The 18,929-nt window shown below is 33.3% G+C and overlaps 2 protein-coding genes across 2 annotated transcripts in view; one reads left to right on the top strand and one right to left on the bottom strand.

Annotated features, from left to right (window-relative positions):
• Positions 1-18,929, top strand: part of LOC140438625 (uncharacterized) — a gene marked incomplete at its 5' end in the record, with an annotated part of 257,371 nt that overhangs the window by 104,185 nt on the left and 134,257 nt on the right. The gene's annotated exons all lie outside the window — the stretch shown is intronic.
• LOC140439461 (uncharacterized) lies at positions 3,872-13,268 on the bottom strand. Its single transcript, XM_072529384.1, has 3 exons — positions 13,115-13,268; positions 9,161-10,376; positions 3,872-4,348 (listed from the first exon to the last, which is right to left on the bottom strand). Exons 1-3 carry the CDS (start codon positions 13,157-13,159, stop codon positions 4,059-4,061), a joined length of 1,551 nt encoding a protein of 516 aa, XP_072385485.1. The 5' UTR covers positions 13,160-13,268; the 3' UTR covers positions 3,872-4,058.

Here is an 18,929-nt window from a genome sequence, read left to right as displayed (position 1 = left end):
TAACAAAGTTAAAGCTGTTCGAATGTATATCCAGTCATCTAATCATCGAGTTCTGTTCATCAAATACAAAAATACAAACGTATATGATTTTGAATAACCGGAAAACGGTAAGTTTTTATGGATAAATAAAATCCGCTTATATTTTTTGTTGAAACTATTCGTTGTTCATTTACAATTTACTTCATAATATATACAAACATCATGTTCTGGAAGTTTTACTGGTTTGAAAGGTTTAGTTTTAAAAAAAAATTGAAAAAAGGAGTTAAGTAGTATTATTTTCCGTGTTACGAGCGCTCCCAGGTATACAAATTCGTTCACTGCTTGAAAGACGTCGTTTTCTATAATAAGTGGCCGTGGGATTTGTGGTTGTGTACATATTTTTTGTACTTCATTTTGATGTTGTTTATTATCAAACCCATTTTTGTAGCCGATTCTTTTAGTGCTATATACGCCTCTCGTACAACGGTCTGCGTTTTCCCAACAATATTGATAGCATCAGCTTAGGTACGAATTTGCACTGAGTTGTTATATATTGGGCCGGACGTTGTGATTTGTGACATACGTATACGCCAAATTAAACAGTATGCAGGGGAAAGTTTTAATTTGAGAGGGTATCTATAATTTGATACTCCTAGCTGTTTCATTGCTTTGAACATTTCTCTTCTATTTATGGAGTCGTAGACTGCTTTGAAGTCTATAAATATGTGATGTTATTAATGCCATATCCCACTGCTTTTTCTAAAATTTGTCTCAGAGTTGCAATCTGATCAATTGTCGATGTACCAACTCTGAAACCATCCTGGTATTTTCCTACTATTTTTTTTGTATATGGTACCATATGGTGGAATAGTATTGAGGAAAATATTTTATACGCTGCATTTAGAAACGAAATTCCTCTGTTGTTAGAGCATTTAAAGATATCTCATTTTTTATGTATGGTGCAAAGTATTTCAATATTCAAATCACTGGGGAGCGATTTATGTGTTCATATTTCTTTTATGAGTTGCTATAATACTATTATGGTATCCTGGCTACCTATTTTATAGTTCAGCTGAGAGATTATCAATTTCGTGTGATCTGTTTCTAGCTAGTTTTTTAATTGCTTCTTTGACTTCAAGAATCGTTGGTGGTTCCTCTTCTCTCTCGTCTGTATCGTTTAGCTCATTTCCTTTGTCTTTTAGATTTTTTTCATCTTCCCCTATATTTCTATAGGTTCCTATTCCTAAAGGTTCCTTTTTCTAAGGTCCTTATTTAATTGGTTACGTTTTTTTCGTTTGTGCATCCTCTTTTCTTCTCTTATTTTATATATTATTTTGTCTTATCTAATTCCTCGAATAAGCATCTTTCTGTATGCTTCTTTTTTTTTGTTGCCTTTCATTCACCGTCAAAGCAATGATTCTTACGAACACAATTTACTGTTCATCTTTCGCAACACAATACGTATCATCTTTGGATGCTGCTTCAATATCTTCCTTTATTTTGCTTCAGTAAAAGTCTATATCTTTCTGGCCTATTTAAATTTTGATTGTGATTTTATTCACGTTGTGATGTTTATCAAGTACCTTCGCCTAAGTGATGTTACCTAGAAGAACATGGATCTGAGATTGGATGGAAAAGTCTGTACGTAAATATAAACTATATATACGACCAATATAGACGAAATGCTAGAAAAATTACTGGGAAATCTTGAAGAGACCTGATTTCAATTAACCACATAAGAGATCTATGTAAAATACTGATTACTGTGCCTTGGGCACAGTAATCATTATTTTACAGAAATTCATACACAGTAAATTATTTTTGAATATAACAGCCTTGGGCATATTACACGGATGTATAGAGATATATTTAAACCAACAGGTACCAGACTACCAGGAAGACACTTTAAAAGATTTAGAGATAACTAGCAACGTCACACAAGGAGTGGTTTTAGGGGGAAACCCTGGGGGTAGGAGTTGCAAACTTTTTGTATCTTTCTTAAGCTCTCAAAATTGACATTCTCAGCAAAATTCAGCTTATTCGTATGATTTTTAGAGGCTCGGTGGCTTTTTCTTCTCTGATGAATGCGACTGGAGTATTCTTTCCTTGTACCGGGTGGTTCAATAAGTCGATCTCTCGGCTATAGATCAGAAACTATTCATGGTATAACTTTGGAAGAAAAAATTCTTTAGTAAAAGTGGCTAAGCGAAATCGCTGTGAAGAAAAATTTGGAAACCAGTTTTTTGTGAAATATGCCCATTTGGTATTTATCCACAAATAATTTCCCACTCTCCCCCACCCTTTATTTAAAAAAATTAAAAAAAAGGACCTGAACAACTTTGTGCGGAATTTAGGCCTCTTTTTAGTTTACTTATTTAGCACTTGGTATAATTGGGTATATTTCCCAAAAAACTGGTTTTCAAAGTTTTCTTCACAGGTTTCGCCCCCTGGCGGTTAACCCAGAAACTTGAAAGTGATTTCCAGCGATTTATCTTGGATACTTTTACTAAGGAATTTTTTCTCCTAATGTTATAACATGAATTCTTCTTCTCACGGCACCGTCTTTTTTCGAAGGTTGACGATCCAAAGGGCAATTGTAGTTTTGGAAATTGCTGCGCGAAAGATTTCTACGAATGAGCGGTCGAACCATGTCCTCAGGTCTTTCAGTCACGAGTTCTGGCGTCTTCCTACTGATCTTTTGCCCTGTATTTTTCCTTCCAGTATAACTTGAAGTAATTCATATCTTTCGTCTCTCAACACATGACCCAAGTATTGCATTTTCCTCTCTTGGATTAGTAATTCTTTTTGTTTACACATGCGACGAAGTACCTCAACATCAATAGTTTCTGATATATAGCCGAGAGATCGGCTTATTGGACCATCCGGTACATTTAGGTATATACAAATCGTTGCAAGTATCACAATTTGACGAACCATATCTTGGTCACCGTTAGTCTTAGAAAATTTTGTAATAGACTATTTTAAAGTACAGAAAATAAGCTTCCTTTTTTATTTAGTAATGCACGTAGCTAAATGTAAAAGAAAAAAATTTTAATGAGAAATTAAAAAAAATTTTAAGAACAGTATCTGGCTTAAAATTAGTCCTAGAATCCTATACTATAAACAATTTTAAAGGTTATTGATTTTTCTTTCAATTAAATGCACGGCTGCATCTACCTAAAGCTACGTAGAAAACTGTTATAGACCGATGATTGCGAAAAATTAGGGAAAATGGCCAAAAAATGGTGCGAGTGGCAAAGTTTGAAAAATGGTATCTGGGATACTGTAAATCCTGAATGCTTTTACCAAACAATATTTTGAAGACGAAGAATAAACTTTTTTTGCTGTAAAACAGTAGTTATCTGTACCCGCGTGGAAAAAATTTATGCGGTAAACAATAAAAATCGCGCCAACTCCTGTTTTTTTTTGCTTCATTTTTTGAATATATTTGAATTTCCGACATTTCGATAGAAAATTTAATTTTGAACAACTTTTCTGTAGATGTATATGTAAGAAAACTGCTTAGAACTCACCCAAATGCATACTAGTACATAGCGGACAAATTGAGCGCTTTCTCAAAAATGTACCCCTTTAAATGGCAGCACTCCGCGGTTTTGTCATACCTGGAGGTCCATTGACCATATAAAACAATAAAACCTTTTTAACGTTGTAGATCCTTTTCTCTCTCTCTCCAATGGCGCTACAGCCCAAATCGGGCCTTGGCCTCCTCGAAACTATGCCTCCAAACTATGCCAGATCCTTTTACTCCTTCTTTTTTTAATATAATAGCCTATAAATTGTAACAAGGCTGTTATAGAAATGCCATTTATTAAGCATAAAACTAATATTGTCAAAAAACTTGGATAAATGTTTTTAAATTATAAAAACTGAAAAGTGTAAAAAAAAAGTTATATTATGGTCTAAAACATATATTTTAAAAAAATTTTTTTGATTGTTATTTTATTTTTAGAGTTATCCTGGCTTGAAATTTCAGTATTTCCATTTCCATCCTTTGAAGATATTTTGATTTTTGGAATATAAAATATGATTTTAATACCACTTGGTCATATTTGAATATTTTACCGACGATCGCTTTTGGGGATTACATTTTTCTGAGCTGCACGTGCAATAGCAATATATTTGAAAATACATCTAGTTAGTTTAACAGCACCTTCCCTAACTGCAAGACCGCTTGTTTTTGCGACACATTCATTCACCGTTTTTTCCACTTCAGCTTTATCGTCGAAAACCAACTTTAAGTCGTCAACGATAGCATCCTTTTTAACTTTCCCTTTTTTGTCTTGGTATTTGGATTTTTTATTTAGGCATACAGTGTACGACGCTAGATTAGGATGATCAACCTCTTCACCTACAAATAAAACGGTTTATTAATTTAAATGATAAGAAATAATGAAGGGCACGGCCGGCGATAGCGGGCCTGCAAGGGATGCACTGTAAGGGCCTGTTTGGGAGCTCAATTAGTGTTATAGAGTCTATTAGTGTTATACAAAAAAGTAAAATAGAATAATTAATTTTTTAAATGTTTTAAATGTTGTTTCAATTTCAGTCATAATACGTTAATCTGTGCTTGTTATTTTTGCAACTCGCACACGTAAAATATACAACGCATAGAATTTCTACCCTGTAGTAATAGAATTTTTTGGTAAATATATTATGTTTCAGAAAATAAACAATTTTGCACTTATTTGAAATGCTTGGTTTATTTTCTTCAAATTTCTTTGATGTTGTTTAAAGGTTTTTTTTTATTAACAAAATCACATCAGCCAAATTGGCTATTAGCAAACAATGATAGCGAACAATAGTTTGTATTACATTTATAATGTTATTTTAGATAGCATTTAAAACGTTAATTAAGGTTAAGAAATTTTTATGTTTGAAATATTGTACTGTAGACCTAAAATATCGCTAAGTTTGTTTGGTATATTGTACAGGATGCGCTTTGGCGTTAATTCTGGACATTTCTCTAATATATGTTTGGTTGTTAATTTTTCACCACAGTTATCACATCTTGGTTCTTGTTGGTTGGAGAACACGTAGCTATTAGTTAATCGCGTATGATCCAGTCGGAGTCGCGTTAATATTACCTGGTCTCTCTGGGATTTTTTAACATGGCGTAGCTTGGCCCATGACACTTTCCACTTTTCTTCCCACATATATCGCACTTTAAATTTAACTGCCGCTTTCACGTCCGCACTCGTAAATGTTTTACTACACACCGCACTATCACTACTTGCAGCTTCTTTTGCAGCGTTATCTGCCTCTTCATTTCCTGGAATTCCAATATGGTATGGTATCCAGAATAATATAATATTTTTTTTATTCAGTTGAGCGGCATGGATTTCTTAGGATAAAGTTTAGAGATAAGTCTGTCAAGTATTGAGAACGACCTTAATAAAAAATGAAAAGACTTATTTTAATTTATTAACTAAACGGATATAACGAATGTCAAGTTGACAAATTAATTATGTTGTATTTTGTATATTGTGTTTGGTTTGTTAAGCATTTTTGGATAAAATAAAGCAATTTATATCTTGTTATCGATACAATATACAGTTCATTTCATACCCCTTCGGCCGCATGCCATATTAATGAAAAGCAAAATATCAATCCAAACAAATAATTCCTGAGTGGGACGCCATCGAAAACAAACAAGCGGCGCAAGCAACAACGGGTGAGTCTGTTCCTTTTCTCTTCCATTTCTATATTTATGCAGAAAATCATCGTATCATCATCAGCCGTCTACGAGAATGTATTAGACAACAGTAGATTCCTCTTTTAAGATAGTAACGCCATCGGGCGGTGAGACTAGCACTTATCGGACTTATTAAAACGTAAATGTATCTATATACATCAATACGCTCAAAAAGAGTAACCAACAAAAACCAGCCTTTACAGAATAATCTGCAATAGAAAGGGATGCACTTCACCCCACTTTGACCTTTGACCCCGTTTTTTAGTGGCGACGCCATTTTTTGGTGGAGGCGTCTATTGTGTCACGTTTTATGTCGAATGTCACGTTTTATACCGAATGTCACGTTTTACGTCGAATGTGACGTTTTATGTTGAATATCGCGTTTTATGTCAACGTCATATTCAACATAAAACATGACCTTCGACATAAAATGTGACATTTGACATAAAACTTGAAGTTTTATGCGTTTTATATCACTTTTATGTCAAATGTCACGTTTTATGTCCAACGATATATTTTGTGTTGAATATTACGTTGACATAAAACGTGACATTCGTCATCAAACGTGACATTTGACATAAAAGTGATATAAAACGCATAAAACGTCACGTTTTATGTCAAATGTCACATTTTATGTCGAACGTCAGGTTTTATGTCGAATATGACGTTGACATAAAACGTGACATTCGACGTAAAACGTGACAGAATTCACGCCTCCACCAAAAAAAGGCGTCGCTACTAAAAAACGGGGTCAAAGGTCAAGGTGGGGTGAAATGCATCCTTTCTACTATCTGCGAATTATCCTACACAAACTAGTAGCTTATGCTTCCTTTTTATGGACATTGAAGTACAGTAAATGAAGATGGCCATTACCGTAATATTAAATCTAAACAGGATTGTTGAAAGAATCTCCTTATCACCTTTCCAGGCGCAGCGTGAAATTAAGGCTGGAGTAACAAATGATAAAAATGATTAGAAAAAATATGAGATCATATTATCATATTATACTGAATGATGTCCTCATGGTAGAGGAATAATATTTTTCCCAAGGATTGCAAATTAATCTGGTTTATATTTAAATATTTTATTAAGCTTCAGAATGTAAATATTTAATCGTTCTACTAGACAATATAATGATTTGGTGATAAGTCACAACAGCCCTATTACGCTTTAGAGTACTAGTGAAAAAGAGATGGGGATTAAATTCTATTCAGTTACCCTACCTTTATGCTATAAGAGTTAGGTTTTTAGTTACCTACTTGTATGTAGTTTAGTTTTCCTTAAGACTCAAAAGCTTGCCTCCATTATACCCGTTTTTGTTCTAACTTTTGTTCCGTATTTCCTACCAATACTACATTATCAGTATACATTAAGTACCAGGGAATGTGTTTCAGTTATCTAATAAAACACTTAAAGAATAAATAAGAACTAAAGAGTGAGCTCTAGTGCAATCCTAGTTTTACATGAAATTTATCAGTCTCTTCCATACCTTTTCGAACATGAGTTGTTGTTACTCCCTCATACGTCCCTCAGACTGTTCTCTCCAGTATCTCTAGAGAATATGATTTTTAAGATCAGTGAATACCATATAAGCGTTTTTATTTATGTATTTTTGTATCAGCTGCCTTATAATAAAAGAAATTGCTCCTCTTTTGTGCTGCCTTGCATAGAACCAAACTGATTTTCGAATAATTCGGTTGTTTAACGATCTATATATTAATCACTGATCCAATAAATCAGGGAGTAACTAGTAACAAGGATTTTCTCGCAATGAAGAAGATTTAAAAGCATTAATGACAAATCTCCTTTGACTAAGAAGATTTGTCATTAAAGCCTCCTCATTGGCTTAATGTTTGAATAGGCTGAATTGAGAAAGTACTCCCACAATAACTTCTAGAACAAAAGGAATCAACTATCTAAAAGAAATCTTGGGCATCACCCTAGACGCGAGGCTGCGCTGGAAAGTTCATGCCAAAAAAAAGGGGGGAGCTTGATATTAGGTATAAGAAATTGTATTGGCTGATTGGAAACAATTCAACATTATGCATTCATAATAAATTATCCATTTACAAGCAAGTACTGAGGCCAGAAAGCAAGTACTGATTGAGTACAGCACGCCAAGATCATGCAAATACTAAAAGAAATAGGAATTAACAACCAAGATCTGAAAATAATTAGGAATCTTTACTGGAATCAGACAGCAAATCTCAGAGTTGAAGTTGAATACACTGACTATTTGAAAATCATGCGTGGAGTGAGGCAAGGCTGTATTTTGTCTTCTCTATTCTTAAATCTGTACTCTGAAACAATATGTATCGAAGCTTTGTACGAAACTGAAAAAGGTATTCTACTAAATGGTTACCGGCTAAACAACATCGGATATGCAGATAACATCATAGTATTTACAGAGAACTTAGAAGACCTACAAGTTCTTATGAACAAAATCACGTATTACAGTCAACAATATGGACTCAATATAAACGTTAAGAAGAAAAAGCTTATGATAATAATAAGCAAGAAAAGGATAACAGAAGGTCAAATCTACGTCAACCAATCCACTGTAGAAAGAGTGATGCACTACAACTACCTCGGCAACATAATAAATGAAGAATGAACCAACAACCAGGAGATTGTCTGTCCTTTTTTATGGTGTTGAATCGTGGACCTTGAACGAAGATATATGCAGAAAACTGGAAGCATTTGAGATGTGGCTATATCGGAGAATGCTTATGATCCCGTGGACTTACCGAGTCACAAATGCGGAGGTCCTCAGAAGAATGAATAAGAACCGAAAGGTACTGACCACCATCAAATCTCAAAAGTTGCAGTTCTTCGGACATATTATGCGAAATTAATCCAGATATGCTCTCCTTTAAGTTATCCTGCAAGGAAAAATATTTAGAAAACGAGGTCCAGGAAGAAGAACATCTTGGTTAAATAACCTCAGAATCTGGTTCAATACAATATCTGTGCAGCTTTTCCGCGCTGCTGCAGATAAGGTAAAGATTGCCATGATGATCGCCAACATTCGTAACGGATAGGCACATCAAGAAGAAGACTGAGGCCAGTATGGATGTATGGGTGCCAAGTCTGGGGCTGTACCAAAGCTAGTAATCTACATATTATTCAGAGATTTCAAAACAAAGTACTCAGAAACATTGTGACCAAAGTTTTCAAGAGAACAGCAGCAAGTTACGAGCAGAGGCTGCATAGTCATATGAATGTCGAGGCAATCCATCACATGCTGTGATGTTATTGCATGTTAGTTAAGATAAATTAGTTAGTTAGATAGATAAAATAAGAGTAAGCCCTTAGATTTAAGTATTTGCTGTTTATTAACTTAGGTTAGAAGTTAACTGATAATTAGTCATTTATGACCAGTTAGCACTATACAAATACCGTACAGGTGTTATATAAAAAAATAGGTAAAACTACAACTACTATAACTTAATAAAAATGAAATCTTACCTTGACTAAACTTAGAAAGAACTTCCTCATTAACCTGATTAGCGGGATCAGATAAGCATTCTTGGTTAAACTTTTTAAACTGCTTCAAACGTTTAAGGAAAGCTCGTTTTTTCTGCTCTCGTTTCCTTTCATATTTATGTAAGCATTTAAAAAGTTTTAATGCAGTAAGATTTGCTGGATCGTTTTCATCCCTAGTCCCACATTTGTTAACTATTATGTTAATTGCAGCTTCAGTTTCCTCGCCTTCTAAGCTTTTTCTTATAGTTTCTGTTTTTATATTTCCGTTTATAGTTTGAAGGTTTAACTTTAGGCTCATACAAAAGGTATGTGCTCTTAAACTAGCAGTGTCAACATTTTTTCCTTTTCGAGCCTTTTTAAGAGTTTTTTTATCAACAGAAGTTTTTGGATCAGCTTGGCATTGTTCAGAAGCAAGCTTAATATGTTGTTGTGCTTCATTATTTGAAGCATTTTGTTGCTGATCATCCTTATGTTGGGCGTTTTCATGAACGCACTTGTATAATTTAATTGCCGTTTCTTCTGCCGATGGATCCACTATTTCTGAACATTTTATTTTTAATTCCTTACGCCTTGTGTTATCGCTTACCTTGTTTTCTAAATAATTTTTAATTCCGTTTTTATTAACTGTACCATCTGCATTCTGCATTTCAAATTTTTTGTTCATACAAAATATGTAAGGTTTTAATTTAGATATATCTACTGCTTCCCCCTTTTTAAACTTCTCCATGTCACTTTCATTTACTTTAGTTGAATCATCAGACTGGCAATATTTATGAGCTTTACTTGTCTTTATTGAACGTTTGTTATGTCTATGAACATGGATATGAGTATGGTTGTTGTTATGTACATGGACGGGCGTATGTAAGCATCTATATAATTTAATAGCACTATCTTCTGCTGATTCTCCGGGCAATCTACGGCTACATCTATGTGCTATTATATTGATTTTGGCTAGTCCATCCATAATTTCACGAAGATTATTTTTGATGGCCTCTGTGTTGATCTTTCCATCTTCATCTTGAATTCCAAGTTTAATATTAGTACAAAGATAATGTAGTCCTAAATTAGTAGCAGTGGTCGGCTCATGATTTCTGAACCTTTCTAATTCCGTCTCATCCACATAAGTTGATTTATCGTTTTGGCATTCTTGTTCTAGTCTTTTAACTTTTTCTTTAAATGCAGCTGCATCTGGTGCAACCTATAATAAAAATACAATTTTTAAGTAAATTATAATAATGGTCTATACACGTGAAGTAATTTATTACGTATTCACATTTTGTCGTTTTTTTAGTTTGCATTGATCAACCAGAAAGTGATTTATGCTTCGGTTTAATAGACCAGGGCGGATCTGTGTTTGAAGTGCATGTGAGAGGTGGCTTTCGAATTATTGCAGAAATAGTTAGGTGATAATTTCAAATTTTATTTAAAATTGATTTCGAGCGCGTAGCCGCGACGTTTCAAGCGATTTTTTTGAAAAAACGTACTAATTACTATTTTCTTTTATACAAAAAGGACTAATGAACATTTTTGTTTAAAATTGTCTCAGCTACATTTTTTATTTAAAATATTTTTTCTACGACAAACAGATTCTTCGTCTGATTTTTAGAGGATCAGTGGTATTTTCGTCTCTGACGACTGGAGTATAAATAAATTTATTTATTTATAACAAAACTAAAGCATATCTGGCATTTGGTAATGCATTTTTTTGGTTGGCTCTATTCGATTTACGTCGGATTAAAAAAATGAAGAAAATTGCTTTATTGAAAGCAGAGAAAATATATTTTTTTACGTATTTATACCGATTTGGATATTTGAAATTCAATTACCTTTACCGTAATTTTTTGGTAGTTTTCACGCGCAAAACTGATGATTTTTATTATTATACAGGGTGGTCCTTAAGTTATTGTACAAACAGAAACCGTAGATTCTGCATTTTAAAATATTACGACTTAAGCCAACTTGCTTTAATAAAATGTTGATATAAGGAAAAATACAGGGTGTTAAAGTGGAAATTTAAAATTTTATTTTTCGCTATAACTTTTACGTTTTTAAATATTTTTGGACAAAAATTTACAGTTGGATGCTTTTGAGTAGGATAAATTATAATTGTATACATACTTTAATGTAACTAATAGAATACGCCACATATGCCACATGCATGGTATAAATTTGCGCTTAATTTTTTTGCTCTTTAAGTTAGCTATATTTGTGTTGAAAAATATTAAATTCAATAGCATTTATACATCAGGAAAAATACCACAAGAATGGCTTTTATTGACCTTTGTTATTATACCAAAAAAAATAAATGCCAAACAATGTAGTGATTACCGTAAAATCAGTCTGATGAGCCATGTACTGAAAATATTCCTAAAAATTATACACTCTAGAGTACACAGAAAACTAGAAATGGACATCAATAATACCCAGTTTGGATTCCGAAATGGACTTGGAACAAGGCGTTGTTTGCACTGAACGTTATGTTTCAAAGATGTCTTGACATAAATCAAGATGTATTCATGTGTTTCATAGATTACAAGAAGGCCTTTGATAAAGTGCGGCATGATCACCTAATCAGACTCCTGACAGAAAAGAATTTAGATAAACGAGACATCCGACTAATAGCAAATATGTACTACAATCAGAAAGCAGTAGTGAGAGTAGAGAATAATACCACTGAAGAAATTGAAATAAAGCAAGGTGTGAGACAAGGGTGTATACTGTCACCAACCCTGTTTAATCTCTATTCCGAAGACGTAATGAATATAACACTCTCTGAGCAATACGTAGGTATTAAAATAAATGGTGTTAGATTAAACAATCTGAGATTTGCAGACGACACCGTTCTGATCGCAGAAACACTGGATGTCTTCAGACATTGGTGAATAAGATAGCTGACTGCAGCGAAGAATATGGACTATCTTTGAACATAAAGAAAACTAAATTTATGGTAATATCGAAATCAACACAAAATGTCCAAAATTTATATATACACAATGAAATTATCGATCGAGTTAGCAAATACAAATATTTAGGCACTTTTATAAATGAAGACAACGATAGCTCAGCAGAAATCAAAATAAGAATAGAAAAAGCCAGATCAATATTCACTAAAATGAAGAGAGTGTTCTGCGGAAGAGATTTGAGCCTTGAAATGAAACTTCGCCTGATGAGATGTTACGTACTTTCTGTGCTGTGCTACGGAATGGAGTCATGGACGTTGAAAAAGATTGATACCAAAAAATAAGAGGCATTTGAACTGTGGATGTATCGCAGAATCCTGAGAATATCATGGACCGAGAGAGTCACAAATGTCGAGGTCTTGAGAAGAATGAATAAAGAAAAGGAAGTCATATTTACGATCAAAAAACGAAAACTGCAATACTTGGGACACATTACAAGAGGCGAAAGATATGAACTGCTTTGAATAATTATGCAAGAGAAAATAGCAGGAAAAAGGTCCATAGGAAGAAGACGAAACTCATGGCTAAAGAATCTACTGATGATATAGCTGTAGCAGCAACGAATTGTTTCGGTCAGCAGTTTCGAAAATACGTATAGCCCTGATGATCGCCAACCTTCGGAACGAAGATGGCACTTGAAGAAGAAGAAGAAGATTAAGGCATTGGAGTCGAATATTACTCGAGTCATTGGTGAAATACCAATCGAAATGCTGGAACGAGTTATTAAGAATTGAAACTTCAGAATGAATCAACTTAATCGTAGTCATGGCCAACATTTAATAGAAATTATATTTAAGAAGTAATTGTAAAGAATGGTTCTTTGTATGATAATAAATATTTTAAAATAAAATTTATTTTTTCATTGTTTTTCCTTGTTGAAAAAAGTACCTCTAAATGAATCACCCTTTACAACATTCTATTGTTTAGATTATATATTCACACAATTTTAAATTAATAAATTTGCAAAGGAACTTACTACACCAAAAAGAAGAAAAAAACATACACAATACACTAACTTCATAATTAGAATAAATTTTGCTTTTAGTATAAAATATTATAAATATGTTTGGGTAACTTATCTGTGGTCAACCTTTGTCAACCTTTAACGAACTGATATAACTGTTAATCAGTTGTAGATATTGTTAATAATAAAATATACAAACCTACATAAAATGTATGCAATAATCTCTGGTTTTATTTTTACTTTGTATATTCAAAAGTTCAAATGTTAATTTGCGTTACAAAAGTATATGTTTGGATTTTATTTGTCCAAGTTTCGACAAGACAAATTATTAATTAACTTTAACTTAAAATTAATTCAAAATAGACTTCTATGCTGAATTACAATCACAAAGTTCAAGCGTCACATTTGAAATCGTAAAAAATGAGTTTTTTTTTATTTTAAATTAAAGTGTCTCGGCAACTATGGGCCATTGACACTGGTACAAGTTTATTACAATATGCTTATGTTTACATAAATATACAATACGTTTATATACAAGTTAGGATACATTAACAACATCTTAATATAGTTACACTAAGTAGTAAAGGTGACAGTCTTTTAGGAAACGAATTATGGCACTGTACATGTTTGTAGAACCAAGTAGATCACTTAAATTATTTTGAAAGTTGTGGTAGTCTCTTTGAGGTTTGTAGTGGACGCATTCTAGTAATATGTGCTGGACTGTTAAGGATTCATTACAATGTTCACATCGAGGATGGTTTTCAGACGACATCAGATATCCATGAGTAAGACGAGTGTGACCTATTGTGAGCCTTCTGATAATAATATTGTCTTTTCTGCTCATTTGAGGCATGGTGATGGAGGTAACAGTTGGTTGAATTGTGCGTAGTTTTGTATTTTGCACATTCCAGTGTGTTTGCCAAGTGCTTATTAGGTTGTTCTTGATACTGGTCTTTAGGTCTTGGTGAAATTGTATGTTTTCCATATTTTCTAAGGAGCAGGCCATTTTTGCTGCATGATCAGCGTTGTCATTTCCATTGATACCAACATGGGATGGTATCCAGATGATAGTTACTGAAACTCCATTTTTTGACTGCTGTTGGCAGATACTGTGGATGCACTGTACAATGGGATGTATGGAGTATATATTTCTGATGTCAATGGCGGAGAGAGAATCGGTGCATATTTCTAATGATTTTTACATTAGCAATGGGCGTGTCTAATGCCTTGAGTATTCCATACAGTTCGGCTGTGTGTATACTGTATCTGGGAGAAAGCCGATATGATGCTACTGTTGTATTTGAGGTACTGACAGCACAACCGACGGCCTGTTCTTCTTTGGAGGCATCTGTGTAGAGAATTTTGTCATAACGCTGTATAAGTTCCTCAAATGCTTGTACCAGGAGAGTTCTGGGCGTTTCTTCTTTTTTGTATCGGCTCAAGCTGGTAAGGACAGTAGGTAGCTTTTTGGTCCACAGTGGAATTCTGGACGTAGTAAACGGAGTTGTGAGTTTTAGATCTGTGTCTTTTAGCAAAGTTTTTAAAATTTGTGAGAGAAAATGTGCTCGAGGGATTGAGCGGATCAATGTTGTGTAAATTCTTAAGAGGACTTTCTCTTCTGCCCCCCGTTGATGATGAGCTAGAGTTTTTAAGATGTTGATTCTATTTAGGCAGTTTGTTTTTGTATTCTGTATCTGATCTCTCCATGTAAGTCTTTTATCGAATATTACTCCTAATAATTTGTGTTTATTAACCACTTGAAGAGGAGAACCATTTAGGTGAAGTAGAGCAGGTTGAGTGTGATGTTTTCTAGAGAAGGTTATGACTTTAGATTTTCCAGATGAAAATTTGACTCCAATTTTAGTGGACCAGTTATGAAGATTGTTAAGAGTGTTTTGGAGTAAAGAGCATTTGCTCCTTGTAACTTTACGTTGGCAATAAAGAACAAGATCATCTGCGTATATTGAGTATTTTATTGGAGGGAGAACAAGAGACTTTATATCGTTGATGCTAAGAAGGAATAGTGTGGGGCTGAGAACTGAGCCTTGGGGGACTCCATTTTGTTAGATATGTGATGTAGATGTTTTCCCGTTTGCAACTACTTTGAATGATCTTTCTTGTAGGAAATTGGTTATAAAGGTGAAATATTACCCGTTAAATTAAGTTGTTCAAGTTTTCTAATAATAACAGCTCTGTTTATTGTGTCGAAGGCACTTTCTAAGTCTAAGGCAACTGTGATGACTTCATAAAAAATGAGTTATGTCATGCATAAAGTTCAAATTGCCTTCGTTATTTTAAAGGAACAGTCAATAAATATTTATATATTTAAATGACTATTTCTATCCTTATGCCTTGACCTGAGATATACCCAGCTACTAATTTTAGAGAAGTACATCGACTCTTTTATTTTGAATATCTTAAACGATATCGGTATACTAGACAGGGAAAGTCCAACATCTTCTGACGTTAGGCAGTAGCCTCTTTTCTTTCCCTAAATCACGTAAAAACACAACATCAAAGACAGCCAGAAAATAGTCGCCGTAGAAGACACAAGTTGTCGCAGTGTTTTATGTCTCGTAAAAGACTCGAAAGACAGTCGATAAATATTGGTTAAAGAAAACACATTATCTCGTTGAGCCTTACCTCTCGTAGTGTAAGGCAAACGTTAAAATTATTGAACTATAGAATATGCCAAATAAAAACCAAAACGGCTTAGGGAAGTGTTTTAAACACGACAGGAAGTTCCTTTGCAAAACTTTATAAACACAAGGCCAATATAAGAGTGCAACCAACTACAATCAGTCGAAGAAAGTTAGTAGTTACTAAAGAGTCCAATATGTTTTGTGGTTGTGTGGATGAGTGTGTGATAGACTTATTTTCCACGGAAACAAAATAAAAATAATAATAAAATCTAATAAAATGTAGAAAAAACTGTTAATGATATTTATTTTCGTAAACGTGATTAATTCTCGAAGGGAAGGTATTTTTGTATATATCCCGTCCGATGCAAATTGTGACTGAGTGATTACTAAACTAAACACACATTCTTTGTTTTAAAAGTCAGACGATAAACTCAAATATTATCGGCCTGATTTCTTGTGATGTCATTGCTTACAATATAATATTTCGTTTCCCATACGTGAAAAATGCAACATCCGCAAGGTTAAAGAAGAAATAAATGTATTTTTGTATAAGTATTAACAACTGCGAAAATGTAAATTTTAATATGAGATCTATTATTTAATTTTTGAATAAAAAAGTTATAATTATTAGTAATTAGCTTGTCGCTACAAAGATTTTAACGACCATTTTAACGACCACCTAAAGATGAACCTTTTAAAAAAAGTTTAAAAGGGCGTCAAAATCTTTCGTCCAACATCGCACTAAATCAAACAAATTCAACTAAACATTACGAGGACATTGAATTTCGCACAAATATTACATTTTATACATTTAATTTTTTTTATTATTTATTTAAATATATTTTGTTTTATTTCCTATTGATTTAATTTTCTTTAATAATACATTAACAAATATTTCAAAATCTGTCTACTTTTCTGATTTTAATAAAAAGTCGTCATTTAGTCTACGAATATTTACCTAATATTCCGCATAACATGAATTTCACACCATTTCACATTTCACATACGTATTTGGCACTTTACCGCCTATTGGTTGAAAAATGACCGCGTGTCGCAAAGGACCAGTAGAAAAGTCCTAGGTGCGAAATACATATACGGATTATTTAGATGCGATGGGTAGCCATAACCGTAAACACGTAGGCAATAGATCATAGACCTATTTTACATGTATTGAACTTTTAGTTTCAATAACTAAAAACCTGCGTGAGTGAAACCTGCTAAAAAAAGTAAATAATTATTAGCTAGGAATAGCTATGAACATATTTTGATAGGCAATACATGCAGGAAGTACTTGTCTATATATGAAATTTGATAAAAAAATGTTTCATTCGTTAAACATATGGGTGAAGGTCGACCTAGATTCGGATCCCGTATTAAATGTTCCGTTCATGTTAAGTCATATAGCATTAACCTAGTGTCATTATAATAATAAGATTAACCATAATTGTCATGTGATACTCGTACAAAGGTTTCTACACCTAATTACATAGCTAGTTTCAACTACAGTCGTACCTCGATATTAGGGATGGCGGTTTTTGACAAAACACCGGTTTTCGGTTATACCGTTTTTTTTTGCTTACGGTTTAACCTGGCGGTTATAACCGGCCAAAAAAACCGGTTTTTCCAAAAACCGGTTTTCGGTTTATTTAATCCAATAGTTACAAAGTTAAATTTACAATGCACTTTAGTTTGCGATACTTCATTCGACTCGATATCAATATGATCAAAATTAGTACTATCGAAGGAACATCAATATCAATATAAATAAAACACAATTTTTAATAAAACCATTTTATTCTATTAATTATTATATTTATTTATTATTTTATTATTAATATATATTTAGTGATTGTTATTAAATATAATATAGCGTAAGATTAATATATACATATTGCAATAATATACAATAAAAGAACATGAAGTAATATTTTAAGTAAAAAAGTATAGGTTAGAAGGTTACAAACAGGTTATATTACATGAAATGGATTTAGCATTATGTTGGCCAGTATTTTTCATGAAGCCTATTGAGAAAAACTCGTTCATATATTTGTTGGTCGGTTAAGCGGCTTCTCTCATCTGGCACAATATCATTCAATGATGACACCAGTCTCTCTGATGCCACCGAACTTCCGACCAACGACATGTATTTTTTTTAGCTATAAAAGCCAAGCCTGGCATACAGGTTCTGTTCTGATCCCAGAATGAAAACGGATCACTTGGCAGCAAAGGCCGCTGCAGATATAGATTTCGGGGGAGCTTTCGGAAAGGGATTTCGTAAAAGCTTAGTGCCCCTCTCTTGAAGGCTAGTTATACGCTTTTGGCATAACTTTTGAGCTGTACTAAGGTTTGGCTTGAGGTTTTTTAAAAATCTTTCGATAATAGACACAAGAAGGATGACAAGGCTAGCAGTAATGTACTGGAAACCCGAGATCTCCTTTGTGGCCTCATCGAAAGGCGATAAAATGCTTACAGTTTCAGTGATTAGTTTTATATCTGAACCAGAAATCATCCTTGGTGCTTTTAAGCATATGGTAGACAGAATTCCATCTGGTTGTAGTCAGATGCAGAGAGCAGTAAACCAAAATTATTATACTACTGCTCAACAGAGAGCGCTAAAATAATTCAGGTTCTATTGCCAATGAATATAATGAAAGTAGAATATAATATGCAATTATTGTATTCAATTAATGATAATAATGATAATAATTTACCATTTAAAAATATAATCCTCTAATTTACCCACCAATTTTCCTCTCCTCCCAAACCCAAAAAATTCCCCACCCCAACCATTTCAACTTATAAAAAATTTCCCAGACTCTTGCAAATGGGATTTAAAAAAAAATAATATCAACATAAATATTTTACTTAAAAATAAATTGAATAATGCAATTCATCTTTTATTTTTACAACCATCAAAAAAAATTATCATGTATTACTTTTAACACGTTTGTATATTTGTATAATAGGTACATTTTAACTCATTTAATACTTCCTGTATGGGTGTATCGTTTTGAAAACGTAGGGAAATCCTTGGAGATTCGTATTCGTAATCGGTAATTCGATATTTATAGTCAGAACATTATTTTTGGTAATCAGAAACAGCCATTCAGCCACTTTCAATGTCAAGAGTCAAGTGTGAAAAATAGATGATGTACCAGATCACTTCTTATGTAAATATTATGATT

This window comes from Diabrotica undecimpunctata, chromosome 4 (assembly GCF_040954645.1).
Source record: "Diabrotica undecimpunctata isolate CICGRU chromosome 4, icDiaUnde3, whole genome shotgun sequence".
Taxonomy (NCBI): Eukaryota; Metazoa; Arthropoda; class Insecta; order Coleoptera; family Chrysomelidae; genus Diabrotica; species Diabrotica undecimpunctata.
Note: the sequence above shows the minus strand (reverse complement) of the source record. Positions and strands in the feature narration are given on the sequence as shown.

Excerpts from the sequence above, each read along its gene's own strand:
- LOC140439461 (XM_072529384.1), bottom strand. The coding sequence starts at position 13,159 with ATGAAGTTAGTGTATTGTGTATGTTTTTTTCTTCTTTTTGGTGTA. Across the intron at positions 10,377-13,114 it reads TTTTTCTTCTTTTTGGTGTA|GTTGCACCAGATGCAGCTGC; the intron begins GTAAGTTCCTTT and ends TTTTTATTATAG. Across the intron at positions 4,349-9,160 it reads TCTTTCTAAGTTTAGTCAAG|GTGAAGAGGTTGATCATCCT; the intron begins GTAAGATTTCAT and ends TTTTATTTGTAG.